Consider the following 21,347-nt stretch of genomic DNA (forward strand, 5'->3'; position numbering starts at 1 on the left):
CTTTGTTTTTTTATCCCAATTGGGATTTATATATTTTATGGTCCCCAACTGGAATTAATGTCCTTGGGGGTCCTTTATTGTCATTTTTCTTTTTTTATTTGACCTCCTTGTTTCTTTACTTTTAATTCTCTCCAAATACACATTCATTTATTATATTTCAAACTGATTGAGTCAAAAACATTTTTAATTAAAGAATCACACCTCCAATAAATTAGTTAATGGTCTTCAAGTTAACACCATCTTTTTATATTTACTCTTATTTAATTACGTGTTTAACTTTAAAATAAATATAAAATAATTTATTTATTATGGGCACTTTTAAAAAAAATTAATTATACCTTGAAATACTAAAAATACCCTACATTTCTTAAATTTAAATCCTTAAAAAAATACTTTATATTTTTTAACAGAGGAAGTAACAATTTAAATGTTTTTGGAAAACGAGGACAACCCTATGCATATTATTCAATCATTTATTCTCTATACACACCACACATGACACTCACTGGTAAATTAAACTGCGCCTCAATACATAAAAATGTTCTTATATCCTGACCAATATTTCTATAATTTAGGAAATAACTTAATTACGAACTTGACGAGGCCAGGAATGTGAACATTCATCATATAGTCTGTCCAATCAATGCTCTTGGGGTCGAATTCAACATTCTCCATCTTCGTTATCATAGATAATTTTTGTGTGTTGGTGTCATCGAACCTGTCATGCACAAAAATTGATTCTTGGTTAATCACGAGTTTAAATTAATACACACACACACATGAATGTATCTAAAGTTTCCTTTTATACTTTAAAAGGTAAAAGAACAAATTGGCTTTTATGAAATCCTAAATTTATTTTTTGTGCAATATTTCTCCTTTCAACTTTTAAAAATAATGCAATCTAATCTCTATAACTAACAAGAGTTAACTTTAACCATTAGTTGATTAGTAAATTATAGAAGAGGACCTCAAAAATTAAAGAAAAGGACCAAAAAATTACAGTAAATAACCAAAAAATTATAAAAAATGACCAAGGAAATTTTATTGGTCCATTTTTGGGTAAATTTTAGGTTCTCTTCTATCATGTTTTGGTTAACTAATGGTCAAAATTAACTTTTATTAATGAGAAGAACTACATTATACTGTTTTCAAAAGCTGAAATGGAACATTGCACTAAAAAAAATTTAGGCACCAAGTTCTTGGGCATATAATTTAGGGGTCAATTTTCTCTCTTACCCTACTTCAAGCTTATGAAGAATAGTTAAGGAACATACACTGCCTTAAAAAACAAATATGGTTTGAAAAGTTTAGCCATTCTTATCAACAATTGGACTCTTTTGTCGTCGATACTGTACCAATCTTCGAAGACATGGAAAAACGCATTGCTCACCAAATTTAACACCTTATGCACAAAGTGAACGGAGATTAGTAAACAGTGTACATAAAGAGTAAAGCACATTTTTACCCTGAATATATGCTCGAAAGAACTTTAGACACCCTAAAAGAATTACGTAATAATATAATGTAGCAAGTAATAAAATTGGTGTAACTTTTTCCTTTTTAATTGTCAACATTAAATCAATGTTAGGTTAAACAAAAGTTAAGAAAGTTTCTTATCTTATACTAACAGGTGACATAACATGAACTATTAAGAAATGACAGTATTTCACCGATTTTGAAATATTATGTGATACACTGTTTCATAATTTCCTTTGAAAAACTTAATTGTAGCTCCTCGAGAATACTTCTAAGGTAAAAATGTACTTTAAACCTTTACATAATAACACAACGATGCATTTATTATTAGGCACAAATAATGAGGACATGTATCAATTACCTTTAGTGGTAGCACATATTGGATGATCAAGAGTGTCTGAAAATCCAGATCTGACAAAAATCTTAACTTTGAGATCGTTATTGGCGATCCAGTTTTGTTGGTCAATGGGTTTTTCGAGAAATAAAGATTCGAGAATTCACAGACATTTGAAAGTCTGATAGGATTTCTGGATGAAGAACAAACATGGTAGACGAAATTCTCTAAATCTTGATTAATGGAATGAATCACCGTTGCTGCCACCATGCAATTTGTCACCATATCCACAGGTATCTATGTACAATCACCATTAATAGTATAAATTTAACATACTGGTTTAGTTTAATTTTTTATGAAATTAATAAAGTACATAAATTTAAATAAGAGAAATAACACCTGGTAATGCCAATTATAGTCTAACCTACCACACCCATTATTGTCGTAGGATCGCCAAGAAAGTTTGATATTGTTCCTTTACCATGGCCACCAATTATACTGTCAATTGTTCTGTCAAATTTTCAAGAGACTTGCGTGAGAACGATGAACATAATATATCAAATTTCAACGACGAGGCTATAGTTGCAAAACCGGAAGGATATACAGCTTTTCTTTTTGCAAAATTTTATTCAAAAAATAATCAATAATCTTATAAGAAATTTTTCTGGTAAAGAAAATCATGACTTTTTTTTAATAACACAAATGTATTTTCATCGTTTCCCTTGCTGAGAATGTTTTGAGCTTTTTTTTTTCACTTTTGAAGTAGACTAGAAATATTACAAATAATACCCACACACGCATACCCATCAACTATGGTGCGTGCGTGCGCGTGTTGAAGTAAGATGAATTGATATTATAGGTTACTGTCTCAATAATCATATTAATCACCAGTAATATTTTTATAATTCTTATTATTTCATGATAATACGCTTTTATCAACTTCTTTTTAGAAATTCAACTATTATTAGTAGCAGTAATATTGAATACCTGAAACCTTCAATCCATCCACGGAAGGGTTCTTTGATTGTACTTGTTATCACGGAAGGACGTATGATGATTAAGGGCACATTATCTTTGTAAGTTGACAGAATCATCTCTCCCATTGCCTTTGTAAATACGTAAGGGTTTGGCCATCCATAGAAGTTTGCTCTGATAAATTCATAAAATTTAATTTGAAAGAATTAATATCTATCTTCACCGATATATATATATATATATATTCATATTATGTACATTATGTTTATTGGAAAAACACAATCATTGATATCTATAATTGTATTAAATTTTGTTTTTAGTTCCTGTAGTTTGTTCTCAGTCATTATAAGGACTAAAAACACTGAAAACACTAAAATTATAAGGACCTAAGAAACAAAAGTTACCCAATCTTACTGAAACTGTAGATGTTGAAAACACTAAAAGAAAATTACAGGGACTAAAACTAAAACTTGATGAAACTATAAGGATTAATGATTGTGTTTTTCCATGTTTATTCAATTAGGACTAGAAAGATCGAACCTTTCCATTCCATAATCACTCATTGCAGAAGTCATAGCCTTTTCACCAACGTTCTCTGCTTCAAGCTTCTTCATTCTTTTCTCCATCAATTCTTTCTCTGATTGAATGTCTAATTTTGAATTCCCTTTTATTGTCTGACCCATCTTAATTGGTTCTTCTTTAACCACTTTCTCATTTGTAGCTTCTCCGCACACATAAGCTAAAATTATTACATTACATAACAAGTTAATTAGTACTGGATATATGTGGCAAAAAATAAACATACAATCTAAAACCTCCGTTGTCCAATGAGGGAAGGGACAAGATAAAAATATGTGGTAAGTCCTATATTGTATCCCTGAAGTACGTAGAAAGATAGACATAAAGATGGTAAGTCCCATTTTTGGGTGGCTTGTATATCAAAAGCGAAACCTACTATTTTCTATGTATCTCTTTACTTTGAAGATCATTAGGATCCCTGAACTTTTAATTTGAATCTATGCACAATAAGACCTGCTACATATATGACTTATCAATTACCTCTTTGTCTCTTTCCAATTTAATCATACAACCGGGGGGGGGGAGTCTTGACTCTATGCATGTAACATTCTAAATTTTTGGGCAAAGATGCTTAAGAGTAAGCTTGAATTAAGTAGGCTACAGGGCCTATTTGACCCAGAGTCCTAGAAGTGCTCTGAAAAGATAAAATGACTCTTAGGAATTAAATCACAAGTTAAAAGTTTTTTCCAGGGCAAAAGTGTAAACATATTTGGAGACTATATGGAAGTGTCTAGAATTGGGAAATGAGCCAATTAAAGTCCAAAAGAGTTCATGATAGGATAGGGAAAAAAAAAAAAAGGTAAGCCGCCTAGGAGAGTAACAGTAACATCTAAGATCAATCTTAAAGCATAATTAGTATAATTGAAAGGTAAAACAAAAGTAAAGTTAATTGACAACTGTAGCGGTCTTGGAATGCTTGTTATATGATTACTTGAAATCATGAAACTATATATAAAATTATGTTTGGGATATGTCATAGACCTATGTGTTTTATCATGTAAGTTACAAGCATGTTATAATGCCAAACTTAGGTTGTATGTTTGTATGATGATTGTTTGCTATTGGGATTATTTAACCACAACCTCCCTAATGACTAACCATATTAGGTTATAAGCATCCAAAAAAAAAAAAGAGCTAGAGAAAAGAAGCAAGAGTACGTGGAAGAGGAGATAAAATTTCTATGGCATTACTTTGCTAGGAACTTGAAAGATGTACAAATAATTACATGAGATAAATAAATATATGATGTGACCTTGGCATGAATAATTGAAATGTTAATATGGATAATTACCAATATGGAGTCCTAGACTAGCCCTAAAATCATGATTTTAATACATATGATTATGGCTACTTAGTTGAGGCTACTTTCAGAGCATGATTCATTATACAATATATAGTAAACAATGTCCAATGCTAATGAAACGGTTTGTGTGAGAAGTAGACATATAGATCTCTCTAACAAGTCATAAACCAAGTCAGTTTAATATGTAAACTCGAGTTATGAATTTTCAAAGTTATGGCATAGAGATTTTATTTGGGAAACATAGCAAGCTTAGAAAATCAATAAACTACATTTTTTTTGGAACAGTTAAAGGCTAGAATTATATTTTCTCTTGCAAATGACTTTAAGAACTTTCAATATAATTTTAGAGCCCTTCATATGATCGATTTTTCTATATTTCGTTGTTATGTTTTAAAGTTTAGCTACAAATGTGGACATATCAAATGAATAGTAATCTGAGAGACAAATATCCAAATTTTAATTTCAAGGCTTCAATTAATTTTCATCTCGGCTTTTGGTTTCATAATAGAATTATCAAAATAAGGATGTGGCAGTCTATCTACCTGTTGATACATGGAGAAAAGCTTGTATTTTAGGACAACTCTTTGCAAAGTTTAAAATATGTAAGGCACCCATTGTGTTGATGCTCAATGCAAGATCAAATCTGCATTGGACATTTGAAACATTTGCCAAATCAATCAAATTAAGCATGTGTGTGTGTGTGTGTGTGTGTGTCAATAAGGCAAATTTCACATAGTTTTTAGTTACATACCTTTCATCAAACTTAGTAGTTGCAGCTGAGTTCACTATAACATCTATTTCTTCTGTAATTTTGTTTCTAACATTTTCATCAAGTCCCAAGTTCACAAGAGAAACATCACCTGCAATGGCTTTCACCTTCTCTGACATGAAAGAATCAAAATCTGCCCCCATCTTATCTCGAAGAACCCTAAACAATTCCTTTCCCATGATCTAGGCATTACTCGCATGTAGAAAATAAAAGTATATTAATCAGAAAAGTGTTTGATTTATGTGTCTTTATAAATTGAATAATGAATTCATCAAATTAAAAAAATTATGAACTTCATCATGCAAGCGCTGTGTAGCTGCATTTGAGTCAGAAGCTCTTAGAAGAAGATACAATTTCTTCAAATCAGGCTGAGTCCTTAATAACTTCTCTATAAAAACTGCAAAGGCAAAGAAACAGTAAGGAATGAGATACATACATATTCCAAGTTAATGATTTGTGTTAAGATCAAACTTAATTGATTATTACTTTAGAGAATGGCAAAATATCTTAAAACTATTTCAAATCATATTCGATACTTAACTCAGTGATTATGAAAACGATCATCTCTATAAATCAATTTGTCTTATTGCAGAATATTGTTAGCAAATTGTAATTTAATAGACAACAACTAATTGAAGACCGTAAAGTAGGAAATTAGATGGTGTGAGAATATATTACTTGGATAAATTATAATGGGGTGTGAGTGAACTCTCAATAATGCATAGACTTGCTCTGCTAGAACATCCCCTTCCCTCATTCTAGAGAGTTCTCCAAGTGAGAGAACAATGCCTTCGGCAACATTGATGAGCAAATTGAGGTTGGAGAGGCTTGAATCCAAGTCTGAACTCGAGGTTTTGAGGGATGAATCGATGGCTATGTGTTTGGCATGTTCAGGCTTTCCGAGAATTTCAATAGAGGCAATGATTCGAATTTTGATATTGAGAAAGTTGCCTCTGAGTTCATGATGGATTTGACATATTCAAGGCGTGGGTTGAGGATGGAGAAGATTTGGAAATGGCTAGAATTGAATAATCTTTTTAGGATCCTCACTTCTGGAATTGGTATCTTCCCTCTAAATCTATTCACTCTTGTTTTGAATGCCCTGATTTAATTGGTATATTTCTATGGTATGTTTAGATATTTGTTGGTTAGTTTCATCCCCTAGATTTGAATTTGGGTTGGTGGGAATAGGGGGTGAACTAGGCATCATATTACTTCTTGTTGGGAGTCTGATTCTGTGATCCATTGATTCTTTGATTCGGAAGTTTGCTTGGATTGATTCTCTCTCTATGATGAACAGGAGGTTTGCCTGAATGATTGTTGACGATAAGAGTGGGTTCCACCAGGTATTTGGTTTGATTTTTCAGTGGTTATGGTGATACCTAGGTGGTTAAGGCTTCCATTAATGCAATGGTTTATTGTGGTAATCACTATGAGAGAAATTCTTGGATGGAGACAATACAACATGTCATCCATGATCAATTCAATAAAATCATGATATTTAGATAGCATCAAATATAAAGTGATTCTGACATAAATAATAATAAAGAGATGGAAAATACAAGAAATTAAATAGCCATTTTATTATAAAAATAAAATCATTAAAAATAATGATATATAAGATTTTATTTGATTGATTTGGTGTAATTTTATTGGATACACCATGGATGATATGGTGCACTTGGTCCATCTAAAAATTTCTCATCATGATACATGAATCCTTCCCTTTTGATGTTGTTATTAAATGTGGAGCTCCTTGCCGCTACTCAACAATTATCAATTTCATCTCTTATCGTGGTCAATCACAGGGTCTCAAGTAAAGTTCCCCCCATTCTTAAATGTAGCACTCAATTTTTTTAAGGTTAACTATTATTTTTATTCTTGAACTGTACATGAAAGATTAAAAATAATACTAAACTTAATTATAGGTCAATTCTATCTCTCAACTTTAAAAATTCCATTCCTCATCACCCTGCCATTTTCTCACCATTAGTTAATCGTTAATGGGCCTCACATTATATTTTTAATTATAAAATATTTGAATTGAAGATACCCACTGACCTTTTAAATAGAAGTTTAGGGACAAAAATGACCCTTGACCAGATAAAAAATATTAAAAAATAGTGACCTCACTGATAACTAACGGACATTAAATGTTTTTATCATCAGGGTAATGATAGAGGGAATCTTTAATGTGGAGAGACATAATTAACCCATAATTGAGTTTATAGTCATTATTTGTGACCTTTCTATACAATATAGGGATAAAATAACCCTTAACTCATTTTTCTAACCCATTGTTCCTTATTATAATACATTGTTCAAAATATTTAAAACTATTTCATAGTCACACATATAATGAATTTTTCCCTGACCCCTAATAAATGATTTTACCATCATAAAAGAAGGAATAAACTAACATTTAATTAGAGGTAGATTTGAAAAGAAGAGGAAACATTTAGACACAAACCATCTCAACGATCTCAATGATATATTTTGGCAACTTAGTATTATGGATCTAAATCTTCTGAATTTGAGTGTTCATTAATTCATGTAAAGTTTTCCCTTTTTTTGTTAGTATTTCACTCATTTTATTATTTTTATATAATATAAAATCTTCTTTTTCTTTCTTGAAAAACAAACTTAATGAAATTTACAAATTCTCAACTTCAGAGGATTTAAATCATAGTATTATATTTAGGGTTAGATGGAGTACAAGAAAAGACAAGAAGATGTGAGGTTCACTTATTGAGTTTTTTCCCATCATACCCTTCAATTATTAATAAAAAGTATAGGAGGTGTATGGTGAAAAAACTTATGTTATATAATATTTTAATAAAGGTTAAAAATTAACAACGTTTCTTAGTATGTGTGATTTATAATGATATATAATATTTTGATAAAGGTTAAAAATTAACAACTTTTCTTAGTATATGTGATTTATTTTTTTCCCTTGTGATATATTAATTGGGAGTGGTGTTTATTTAAGACATTATCATAGACATTCCATTCCCAAATTTTTATTTTTAACCTTTTCAACTTACAAAGTTTGATAAATCTATACTCCCTATGTTATAATATATAAGTTATTTTTAACTAAGTAACACAGACAAAGAAAAATAAGATGTCATAAAAATTTTCGTCCTTCCAAATATACCCTTGATCAATATACTCAGCGCTCATATTATCATAATCCATCATAAATCCTAGTATATCATTATCTGGAGTTTTCGAAAATAAATCACTAGTTGCTATAGAATTCTACAAAATGACTTATATTTTGAAATAAAAAATCTTCTAAAATATAACCTTAATTTGAAAATGACTTATTAGACATTTAACAGATATATTTTCATTTTTTATTTTATTTCATTCAACTTGTTCCCCCTTTCTAATTGCTTTCTTATATGTATACCATTCATACTTTTTTTTTTCATTTCTTTCACCCTGCTTTTCATTATTTCAAATTATTGCTAACTTGTGAGACAACCTCCTATATATTACAATTCGATAATACTGGTTTTATTTTTCAAAACATGCATTATGCTTGTAATTTGCATTAATATACAATAAATTAAAACTAAAGAGAGCAGAATCAAATATAAACATTGACATATTACTCTCTTTTTAGTACAAAAATATTACTTTTAACTAAACCAATAATCATCAATAATTAATTTGGTTAAGGTACATTTTTACCCCCGTACTAATAAAAATAGGATAATTTTATCCCTAAACTATTTTTTTAAAGAGCGCTAGGCACCTTATAGAAGGGGCTTTTTGCTCATTAAAAAAAATTCAGGGGTAAAATTGCCTCATTTATTAATACAGGAGTAAAATTGCTTTTCAAGGAAAAGTTTAGAGATAAAAATACACCTTAATCCTAATTAATTTCACCAAAGTCAATTTATATGAGCATTCTAATTCCACCAAAATAAATCCATAAAATTTCTTTTGCAAACAAAAAAAAAATTAGTCACCGACTTGTATGCGAGAACAGAGAGATAATCCTACGTACTAGTGATGAATCTGTATTTCTGTCGTAGATTGGAGTAGAAAAAGAACCTATCACTAAGTAATTAAAAACTGAAAAAACTGTTGCAAATATATCGTTGGCAAGGGGATGAAAAATTAATATTTGTGTGTAAATTAAAGATGATGGAATACATATGTACCTTTTGCTAAGAAGCCTGTAGCACCAGTCACTAAAATGGTCTTCCCCTTGAGAAATTGTTGTGCACTTTCAAACTCCATCATTTACAAAATACAAAGCAGCAAAGTTTTACTTCTGAATAAAGGATGATATCTAATTCTGAAGATACAGGAAGCTATTATTTATAGTTGATGTGGCTGTCCTCATTGGCTCATCATTGGAAATGAAAGGTTGTTGGAAAGTTTGACCATACTAACTCTGATCTTCAAATATAATGACACAGTTTTAGAAACGAATTTAAAATTAGTTAATGAAGTTGATTTTTAGGGGAAAAAAGGGGTTAAAGAGTATTTTGCCATGGTACAATTTCCTTTTCAATTTTTAAAAATGATGTATTGAGTATCCTGCTTTTAAAATGTTAACTTTGAGTCTTTGACCATTATTAATTGACTCAATAAATTATAAAAAATGACCTAAAAATTATAAAAAAAAATACCCAGAAATTTATACATAAGTACCCTATTAATATCAGGATACTTGGTAATTAATGGATCATAATCACTAGCAACAAGACCAATAAATAATTAAAATTAGTTAATGAATTTTATTTTTAAAAAAAATTGCCAAAAAATTCCAAAACTATATATCCTCCTTTAATTAAGTCACTAACTCATATATCAAAAGCCAGTCAAAGATGATAATTTTTAATAGATTGAGGATTAATTGCATGAGAGGCATTTTTGAAAATATATAATAAATACTTACTAAATTTTATGGAAAAAATCTTATATTATTGATCATGAGAAATTTATTTTTAAAAAAATTTCAAAACTATACTTCCTCTAGTTCAAAATATACACATTTTCTCCTAGTTGATCTTAATCCAAATATAAGCAGTTTAGTATATGTAAAAAAAAAAAAAATTCTACTTTACCCTTAGTACTTATTAACCTATTTCTTGTGATTGTGAATTTATCACATTCTTCTCACTCATCATAAATTAGTACTAAAGGTAAAAAGGAAAATATATATTTTCATGATAATAAAGATTTTATTGGTTTGTGTGATATTATTAAAAGCTACTTATATTTTAGACAAGAGGGAATATATCCTTAATTAAGTCACTAACTCTTCTATCATAAAGCCACCTAAAGATTATAATTTTTAATAGATTGAGGGTTAATTGCATGAGAGGAATTTTTTAAATACATAATAAATACTTCACTAAATTTTATGAAAAAAAAAATCTTATATTATTGATCATGAGAAATTTTAGAAGGGATGTGTTAGGAATAAGGGATGGCATTGCCTCAATTTTAAATATAAGGCATTTTTTCCTAATATGCAAACACAAAAAAAACTAAAAAATAATTAGGTAATTTATACTTGATGATTTTTTTTATTTAATGGAATGGACCATATTAATAAAACGTATAAAATTAATTTTCAATGTACTCTTAGGAGTTTTTAGGTAAAAAGATATTATTACCTTATATATATTTTTTTGATCTTCAAAATGTCTTATTTGGAACATAAACTCCCAAAAAAAACAAAGAAAGAAAAAACTTTTCAAAAAGATACTGATATTTAAGGCAGAGGCTATAATATCTGATACTTCAAGCTTTTAATTTTATATTGAATGAATCATCTACTTTTAACAAATTAGGTATCTATTATTTATTGCTATGGCCTAGCTTCCTTGGATTTGACACTCGTGGAGGTGGTTGGATGAAATTAATCACCTATCCTGCATGCGAGATATACCCACCGATATGCGTACTATTAGCATTTGGGAATATCTATGCTTTTTCATTCGAATTTGGCAAACACTGAAACGTTGCAGGTGTAACTTGAACTTGATCACAAGAATGGCTTCAGCCAAGTGAACCAAAGGTTCTTGGGATCCCTCCCTTTTTTTCTATAATAATAAGACACTTTTACTTAATACTCCATCCGGTAGAAAATATAAGTAATTTTCAATGTACTCTTAAGAATTTTTAAGTAAAAAGATATTATTACCTTATATATATTTTTTTGATCTTCAAAATGTCTTATTTGGAACATAAACTCCCAAAAAAAACAAAGAAAGAAAAAACTTTTCAAAAGATACTGATATTTAAGGCAGAGGCTATAATATCTGATACTTCAAGCTTTTAATTTTATATTGAATGAATCATATCTACTTTTAACAAATTAGGTATCTATTATTTATTGCTATGGCCTAGCTTCCTTGGATTTGACACTCGTGAAGGTGGTTGGATGAAATTAATCACCTATCACCGATATGCGTACTATTAGCATTTGGGAATATCTATGCTTTTTCATTCGAATTTGGCAAACACTGAAACGTTGCAAGTGTAACTTGAACTTGATCACAAGAATGGCTTCAGCCAAGTGAACCAAAGGTTCTTGGGATCCCTCCTTTTTTTCTATAATAATAAGACACCTTTACTTAATACTCCATCTGATAGAAAATATAAGTAATTTTCAATGTACTCTTAGAATTTTTTAGGTAAAAAGACATTATGACCTTAAATTTTTTTTATCTTCAAAATGTCTTATTTAGAAACATAAATTCCAAAAAAAATGAAGAAAGAAAAAATTTCCAAAAAAATACTGATATTTAAGGCAGAGGCTATAATATCTGATACTTCAAGCTTTTAATTTTATATTGAATGAATCATATCTACTTTTAACAAATTAGGTATCTATTATTTATTGCCAGGGCCTAGCTTCCTTGGATTTGACACTCGTGAAGGTGGTTGGATGAAATTAATCACCTATCCTGCATGCAAAGATATACCCACCGACAAGCGTACTATTAGCATTTGGGAATATCTATGTTTTCTTTTATTCGGATTTGGCAAACACCGAAACGTTGCAGGTGTTGTAGCTCGAACTTGATCGCAAAAATAGCTAGGGCCAAATGAACCAAAGGTTCTTAGGATCCCCCTTTTTTTTTCTATAATAATAAGACACTTCTACTTAATACTCCATCCGGTAAAAAGTATAAGTAATTTTCAATGTCCTCTTAGCATTTTTTAGTTAAAAAGATATTATTACCTTATATATTTTTTTGATCTTCAAATGTCTTATTTGGAAACATAAACTACAAAAAGAAACAAAGAAAGAAAAACCTTTCAGAAAAAACTTGATATTTAAGGTAGACATTATAATATTTGATACTTCAAGCTTTTGAATGAATCATATCTACTTTTATCGAATTAGGTATATATTATTTATTATCAGGGCCTAGCTTCCTTGGATTTGACACTCGTGAAGGTAGTTGGTGTCACACTTTAAAAATAGAGGGTGACTGGCACGGGATAAGAACCACATCACGCATCCATCAACCCTTAAATCAAGAAATCTTTTCATTACTAAAACATGATTATATTTATATTAATTTATAACATATGACCATTTTCGTATTAATAAAATCTTAAATTTTTTTTGTAGAAATTTCAGCAAAAATTTTCTTATAAATAGGATCTTCCAAAAACTGAATAACACAATATTTTATACAAGAGATCATTTTAATTAGGAGCTCAGCTCCGTCCAGCCAACAAACAAAATATTTAAAAAAATATGAATCCTAACTATAGTCTATTCCACACCTAATTATATACTTTATGACATAATACATAAATTTCATATTTATATCAGTAAGAGATATTTACACAACAGATCTTCACTCATCTCAGCTAAAAATCCCTCAGTGTACCGCATGACGTACAGCATCAGCTACATTATCTGATATCAAAATAACTTTTTAGTAAATAACATCTCAACCATAACATTTAATAAAATCAAAATGAATAAAATACAATAATTATATAAATTAAATGAGAAAGCAATTTGATGTAAATAAATTTGTAAAATTGATATAAGAGTTCTACATAACTACAATAACGACAACATTTAAATTTATAATGACAAAACAACTTTAACATTTGAAATTGACAAGTTAAAATGATTAAATAAATAAGTAAAAATATTTACTAAATTTAAAAATTATCATATATGAAATCACTAATTAATTAAAAATTCACATATTTTTGAGGGATTTATCAAAATAATTTACAAATATAGACACACAATCTGTGAAGATAAACAACCAAATGTGGCTTATAACATGAAGACAAATGTCGATACACAATCCATGAGGATAATATTAACTAAACAAGGCTGAAATCACAAAACAAATACAACTATAAAACCCACGAATAACAAACGTGAGTACGATACTCATGAAAATCAAACTAATTAGTCATAATCATGGTGCTTCAAGGGCTAACGAAACCATCGTTACAACCAGTCTCCTGTATAAAATTTTTTTCAAATCCATTTTCAAACATGCAAGAAATTATTAAATAAAAATTTTTATTTTCAATGTCAAACTCGCATGAATCGTTTTATGTATCAATTCAATATTTGATAAAATAAAAATCTCATAATCTAAATTCAAACTTGATTTAATTAATTAAATAATATTTCAAATCTGATAAAGCTAATTTCTCAAAATAAAGTAATTTTAATCAACAAATATTCAATAATCACATTATTGCTATTAAAATGATTTGCAAAAAAATGTAATATTTTAGTGAAGGAAATTTTGATTGAAAAAATTAATTGAAATGCTATTCACTTATTTGTAGTATTTTCAAGTGCAAATTCACTCTTTAGAGTCAAATCTTCCTTCTTCTAAACACCCTATTCAATATAAAAAATAATTCAATAACCTTTACTCAAATTTAATAAACTCTTTTACAATATCAACAGCTCTATGATCACTTAAATTTTCAAAGTTCTATCACTCATTTTATCAAGCACCATAGGTGCATTTCCCAAAATTAATTCTAAAAACAACATTATCATTTATACTCATCAACCATGCCATTTTTCAAAACCCAACTTGTCTCACAATGGCTTCACAATAAGAATTCTTCACAAAACAAAGTTAAATCCATGGAAAAATCAACATTTAAATCAAATATGTCCTTACAAAAGTTAATGATATTTTAGGAAGTTCATAATCAAACAAAACTCATTCTAACAGACACTTCCTTAAACATCTTGTAGGCACAATTTCTTAAACCATAATAACAAATTCATTTTTCCTCCAATCTCCTTAATATACAATAAAATTTTAGTCTCCTACAATTCCACAACATTCAATAAATATTTCAAAAATCAATACATAACTAGCAATTTGATAGTTAAACTATCAATAAAAATATCCTCCTCAAAAATCACAACTTCTAATTCCAATTTCCTTTCAAGCATTTTGTCAAACATCTCGTGTGCATCCAGATTCAAATAAATACCAAACCTCTTTTTCATAATATCCTTCCAAACTTTCTCAATATCAATATTTAGATTAACCAATCTTCCTACAGTTCATTCTTTCAAGCAAATAATAAAAATAATAATAAGCTCAATTAGAATTCAAATTCACAGTACAACTGGCTTTCAAAATCTGAAAAATTCCAATTTTACTAAACCCCTCCTCCTCTATTCGACGTGCACAGCAGCAAAGCAGGAGGAAAAATCACAATCTCTAAAATTTAAGCACACACACCCCAACAGACCAGCAACAAGAAGGGAGTTTGAAGCTCCTTACCTTTGATCAGCAGCGACAAAAGCAAAATGAGGAAACTAGTTGCATAAACATTGGAAAAAAAAACAAGAAGAGGGTCCATCGCACACCCACAAGGAAGCAAGGATCGAAGAGGAAGGAGTGGCCGAGGGAGAGATTTCTGAAGGATGCTTCAGCAATAGACAGAACAGGGAGGGAAGATTTCTGATGCATCCAAGCTATTGCTCGGACAGAGGAGGAAGGAGAAGGTTGCACGAGTATGACTCTGACATAACCACCGGTGGCTGTCAGCTGAGTGAAGGAGGAAGGGTGATGTTGCAGAACGGAAGGGAAGGGAAGTCAGTGCAGCACAGGGGAAGAGGAAAACTCACGGCAGCAGCAACGGACAACGCACTCTAACATTCCCACGCCGGCAACCTTGAAGACTGAAGAGGAAGTATGGAGAACGCTGTGGACATGCTAGAATCGAAGCAGAGCAGAGGCGGTGCTCATGGATTTTCCGAAAATGACCGAGGAGGAGAAGGAAAGAAAGTGACGCGTTCCGTGCGTGTTTGACCGAGAGAGGAGAATATAAATATGAACTTTAAGAACTTGCAAAAATTATAAGAGAGGACCCAATATTTCTTCTAATAACATAAAAGACATAGGCACTTTGGTAATTTTCCCACAATTTTTAACTAAATAAAATTAATATATTTTTTAAACAATTTTAAGCATTGGACCTTCAAGTAAGCTATTAACATAAGTTTCACTAATCCAACCCTCTCCATTTACCATAAACTAATTTAAATAAAATATAAATTAAGAATATTTTTTTAATTTAAAATTTAAGGTCATTACAACTAAATGAATGACGTTGGATGAAATTAATCACCTATCCTACATGCAAAGATATACCCACCAACATGCGTATTATTACCATTTGAGAATATCTACGTTTTTTTATTCAAATTTGACAAACATCAAAACGTTGCAGGTGTAGCTCGAACTTGATCACAAGAATGGCTTGGGTCAAGGGAATCCCCCCTTTTTTTCTATAATAATAAAACACTTTTACTTAATACTCCATCCGGTAGAAAATATACGTAATTTTCAATGTACTCTTAGCATTTCTTAGGTAAAAAGATATTATTACCTTATATATTTGTTTGATCTTCAAAATGTCTTATTTGGAAACATAAACTTCAAAAAAACAAAGAAAGAAAAACCTTTCCAAAAAAAAACACTGATTTTTAAGGCGAAGGCTATAATATTTGATACTTCAAGTTTCTAATTTATATTGAATGAATCATATCTACTTTTATCAAATTATGTATCTATTATTTATTGTTATAGGGCCCAGCTTCTTTGGATTTGACACTTGTAAAGGTCGTTGGATGAATGGTGTCGTATAAAATTAATCACCTATCCTGCATGTAGAGATATATCCACCGACATGCGTGCTATTAGCATTTGGGAATATCTATGTTTCTTTATTCAGATTCGACAAACACCAAAACGTTGCAAGTATAGCTCGAACTTGATCACAAGAATGGCTTCGGCCAAGTGAACCAAAGGTTCTTGGGATCCCCCCTTTTTTTCTATAATAATAAGACACTTTTACTTAATACTCCATCCAGTAGAAAATATATGTAATTTTCAATGTACTCTTAGCATTTTTTTAGGTAAAAAGATATTATTACCTTATATATTTTTTTGATCTTCAAAATGTCTTATTCAAAAACATAAACTCCAAAAAAAAGAAAGAAAAACCTTTCCAAAAAATACTGATATTTGAGGCGGAGGTTATAATATTTAATACTTCAAGCTTTTAATTTTATATTGAATGAATCATATATACTTTTATCAAATTAGGTATCTATTATTTATTGTTATAAGGCCCAGCTTCCTTGGATTTGACACTCGTGAAGGTGGTTGGATAAATGACGTTGTATAAAATTAATCACCTATCCTGCATGCAGAGATATACCCACTAACATGCGTACTATTAGCATTTGGGAATGTTTATGTTTTTTTATTCAAATTTGGCAAAAACTGAAACGTTGCAGGTGTAGCTCGAACTTGATCACAAGAATGACTTGGGCCAAGTGAACCAAAGGTTCTTGGGATCTCCCCTTTTTTTCTATAAGAATAAGACATTTTTACTTAATACTCTACTTCGTAGAAAATATATGTAATTTTCAATGTACTCTTAGCATTTTTTTTAGGTAAAAAGATATCATTACCTTATATATTTTTTTGATCTTCAAAATGTCTTATTTGAAAACATAAACTCCAAAAAAAAAAAAGAAGAAGGAAAACCTTTCCAAAAAAATACTGATATTTGAAGCGGAGGCTATAATATTTTACACTTCAAGCTTTTAATTTTATATTGAATGAAACATATCTACTTTTATCAAATTAGGTATTTATTTATTTATTGTCAGGGCCTAGCTTCTTTGGATTTGACACTAGTAAAGGTGGTTGGTGTCACGCCTTGAAAGTAGATGGTGATTGGCACGGGATGAGAATTACATTACACATCCCTCAAGCCTTGATAGGATTAGATTATACTATTTCAAAAGTTAAATGGGGATATTACACAAAAAATTAGTTTAAAGTCATAAATGCTCATAGACTTATAATTTAAGGACTAATTTATTATGTCACCCATACATTTCTCGGTGAAAAATTTTAAAACTTATTTTTTATAAAGGTTTAGTTATAGTTTGTCCAAATCGCTTGTTAAATGGTTTTGATGGAGAAAGGGATCCACTTGAGAGAAGCTGTTCAAGAGGAAACGTGTTAATGGTAATATGTCCAATTCGTAAGATTAAGATGAGTCTAACGATTCTCTCTTATAATGTCTGTGGGTGGGATGAGTAGGGGTATGCTTTGGTCTGATTATTATCAATCAACTTGCATTGACTAAAGACTTGTTTAAATTTCAGTTGAATATTAATTATTTATAAAATAATTAATTAATATGATTGATTTTATTATAATTGATTATATCATAATAAGGAATCTACTATTTGGACTGTGTTTTTTTAAAAATAATTTTAACAAATAAAAAAATTATTTGGATAATTGGGCCAAAATCAATTTTTGTGCTATACAAATTCTCATAAAGACATTGCTTTTTAAAATTAAATTATTACTAAATTTTGTATCTAATTATAAATTTGTTAAATTTTATTCAAGAAGTAAAATATATATTTTAAATTTATATTTATTAATTATAAAATTTTAAATATATTAATTTAGCAATTTAATATGCATAAATAAGTAAATAACTCAATATTTTTAATTCAGATAAAGTTAATAAAAGATAAAAATTTAATTCTTAAATATCAAACATAATTTTATAAATATAAATTGATCTCTAATGACATCACAAATATGAGTCATATGAAAATGTCAAGCATTAATCTTAAAATTTTAAAACATATAAAAAATGTAGCAATGCAATAAAATGACACAAAATCTCTCTCCCTCAACCTTTGCAACAAACTTTGGTATGATATTAAATTTTAAATTAAATTAAATTAATTTTCTCTACCAATTAATATTTCACTTAAATTAGATTTTATAACAACTGCTAAGTAAAGTGTATTGGTTGACAAAAACTTATATAAGTAACTTTCTTGAAAATCTTAAGTTTAAATTTTCCTAAGATAAGAAAAAAGAGAGAAGAGAAGAGAATTTGATTTTACTTTTATTATCATAAAAAATCTTATGCCTTTTTTATAATTTTTTTCTTGAATCTTTCTTATAATTTTTCCAAATGCTTTTTGATCGGATTTTTTTAGGAAAAAGGACAATTAAGAACCTCTTAAAAACGTTAATCTCAATTAGGACTATAAATTTTGAAATTCAAATAAAGGACCATGATCCTTAATGGAATAAAAAACATATCTAACTTTACAAAATTACCCTTTTCCTAAATACTAAAAGGTAACAACAAAACAACTTATGTCGTGTTCTCTAGTCTTGATTTTGGGCGCAAAAATCTAATCTCATGACTCTTTCTGCACCAAAAATGTGGGTTAAAAAATTAGTGAAATAGAGATCATCATCTAGGTCTTATCTTCTCCTCTCTTGATAATAAGTAAGTACATTATGGCTTTTGTTTTTTTCTTTACTCTCATCTATCATGCACGCAAAAAAATTTGCAATTTTCGCTTCTCAATCTTTTATATCTTCTCTATCATACACACGTACAAAAGAATTTTAATATCTTTGTGAGTGCTATTTTACACCAATTTTTCTTTATTATTAAGAAAAAAAAGTAATCCTCTTCATAATATTAGATTATATATAGATATATATATATAGACACACACAATAAATAATTTCTAAGGACGATAGTGTTAAAAATGAGTAAAAAATAAGAAAATGATAACATGGATACTGAATTGTTTTATATTGTGATGAAAAGTACGTTAATGTTAAAAAAAAATGTGACATGAATGCTCAATTGGTTGTAGTCATAGTTAAAATTATGGAGAATAATTTATGAAGTAATAAATTTTGTGTGTTGCTTTTAGCTATTCAGTTTGTTTCCCCGATGGCAACTATGTCAACAAAAGAATATTTTGTTATTTTTATTTAAAGGACATTTTAATAATTTTCAATTTTATATCTCCATAAATTATATTCCCAAGTGAGGTTCTATGTTTTCAAGCAATGTCAATTATAGAACTTATGAGGATATAAAATTAAAAAATCAACAAATGTCTTTCAACGTGAAAACAACAAATACTTCTTTTGTTGAAGTACTTGCCATATAAGAAATAAACTTGAAACAACTAGAAGTAACACATAAAGTTATTAATTCACAACTATCATTCCTACAATCCCAATCATACCTATAACATTCAGTATCCATGTTTGCATTTGTTAATATTAACGCACTTTTCATCACAGCAGTGAAAAATTCAACATCCATATTACATCTTTTTCTTATTTTTCACTCAATTTTTTTAACACTATTGTTCTCAAAAATCATTTATTGTATATGTCTATATATAATGTATTAATCATCAAGAATATTACTTTTTTCCTTAACTATAAAAGAAAACAATGTAAAAGAACATTTATAAAATATAAAATTCTTTCATGCATGCATGATAGAAAGAGATGTAAAAGATAAAAAAGAGAAAATTATAGATTTTTCTCGCGTGCAATGATAAAGGAGAAGAGATAAAAGAAGCAATGCATGTAATTACCTATTATCAAGAGAGGAGAAGAGATGACTCAAATGATACACTCCACAATTTTTTCGTCCACATTTTTTCCACACAAGAGCATGTGAGAGCAGATTTCTCACGCCTAAAAATAAAAACACGGAACACCACATAAACTGTTTTGTTTTACTTTTAGTGTTTAGGAAAAGGTAATTTGTAAAATTAAATATATATTTTTATTCTAATTAAGAACCATGATCCTTAATTTAAATTTTAAAATTTTATAGTCCCTAATTTAGATTAATGTCCTTAAGGAGTACTTAATTGTCATATTTCTTTTTCCCCCCTCTTTCCTTCTCATTCATACGAACAGAACAGTGTAAGGGGGAGGGAGTGTCTAGAATCAGAAAATCTCTGTGGAGGCAGCTTAATCAAAAAATTGATCTTTCGCTACATAATCAATTACCTACAAATACTAGTGTTCGGGTAATTTTCACCAATTGATTTTTTTTGCCTAGAAAATTGATTAAAGCTTCAATCCAAACTCGTAGCAAGTTGCTTCTGTCATATTTGAAGATTAGTTATGAATATGTCAGAGTTCTCGACAGGAGCAGACCGAGCCTCATTACTCTAGGGGGCCAAGGGTAAAAAATTATAAATACTTTATAATTTATGTCTTAATTTATTTGAAAGGATAAAAATATATCCATAGGCTTCACCCTCTTCATTTTTTACGAGCGTGAATAACAATGAGACTTTCATAAATATTACATAAACATTTGATAATATTAATTTGAAATTCTTTCCAAAACCATAAATCCTTAACCAACGGATTAATTTAGATTTGGGATGTAGATGGGAAATACCATTAGTGGATATAGACATTCAGATTCCTCTCAAGAATCAGTCTCTTTAGAGATCTTCACCATAAAAGTGTTAGAATACGTATATTTAATAATGATTACAAAGCTAGAGAAATTTTTTTCGAAGT

The 21,347-nt window shown here is 29.1% G+C and overlaps 1 protein-coding gene and 1 long non-coding RNA gene across 4 annotated transcripts; both read right to left on the reverse strand.

The window, feature by feature from the left end:
- Positions 1–428: 428 nt before the first annotated feature.
- On the reverse strand, positions 429–9,751 carry LOC129301278 (probable fatty acyl-CoA reductase 5). Of its 3 annotated transcripts, none has more exons than XM_054939852.1 (10): positions 9,612–9,751; positions 5,730–5,833; positions 5,419–5,618; positions 5,210–5,310; positions 3,326–3,524; positions 2,798–2,959; positions 2,239–2,320; positions 1,838–2,107; positions 1,275–1,402; positions 429–718 (listed from the first exon to the last, which is right to left on the reverse strand). In XM_054939852.1, exons 1-10 carry the CDS (start codon positions 9,691–9,693, stop codon positions 565–567), a joined length of 1,482 nt encoding a protein of 493 aa, XP_054795827.1. In that variant the 5' UTR covers positions 9,694–9,751; the 3' UTR covers positions 429–564. The 3 variants fall into 3 exon arrangements, with proteins under 3 accessions (XP_054795827.1, XP_054795828.1, XP_054795829.1); XM_054939853.1 differs by lacking the exon at positions 9,612–9,751 and adding an exon at positions 6,115–6,447; XM_054939854.1 differs by lacking the exon at positions 1,275–1,402 and having other exon boundaries at positions 497–718.
- A 3,341-nt stretch (positions 9,752–13,092) lies between these two features.
- Positions 13,093–15,718, reverse strand: LOC129301277 (uncharacterized). Its single transcript, XR_008590940.1, has 2 exons — positions 15,213–15,718; positions 13,093–13,342 (listed from the first exon to the last, which is right to left on the reverse strand). It is a non-coding gene; the product is annotated as an uncharacterized LOC129301277 (long non-coding RNA).
- Between the last annotated feature and the right edge of the window lie 5,629 nt (positions 15,719–21,347).

This window comes from Prosopis cineraria, unplaced genomic scaffold (assembly GCF_029017545.1).
Source record: "Prosopis cineraria cultivar Desert tree isolate PC_DT_omini unplaced genomic scaffold, ASM2901754v1 PC2011, whole genome shotgun sequence".
Classification (NCBI taxonomy): Eukaryota; Viridiplantae; Streptophyta; class Magnoliopsida; order Fabales; family Fabaceae; genus Prosopis; species Prosopis cineraria.

Excerpts from the sequence above, each read along its gene's own strand:
- LOC129301278 (XM_054939852.1), bottom strand. The coding sequence starts at position 9,693 with ATGATGGAGTTTGAAAGTGCACAACAATTTCTCAAGGGGAAGACCATT. Across the intron at positions 3,525-5,209 it reads TTTTCTCCATGTATCAACAG|CTTATGTGTGCGGAGAAGCT; the intron begins GTAGATAGACTG and ends TAATAATTTTAG. Across the intron at positions 719-1,274 it reads TATTTGTTTTTTAAGGCAGT|GTTCGATGACACCAACACAC; the intron begins GTATGTTCCTTA and ends TGTGCATGACAG.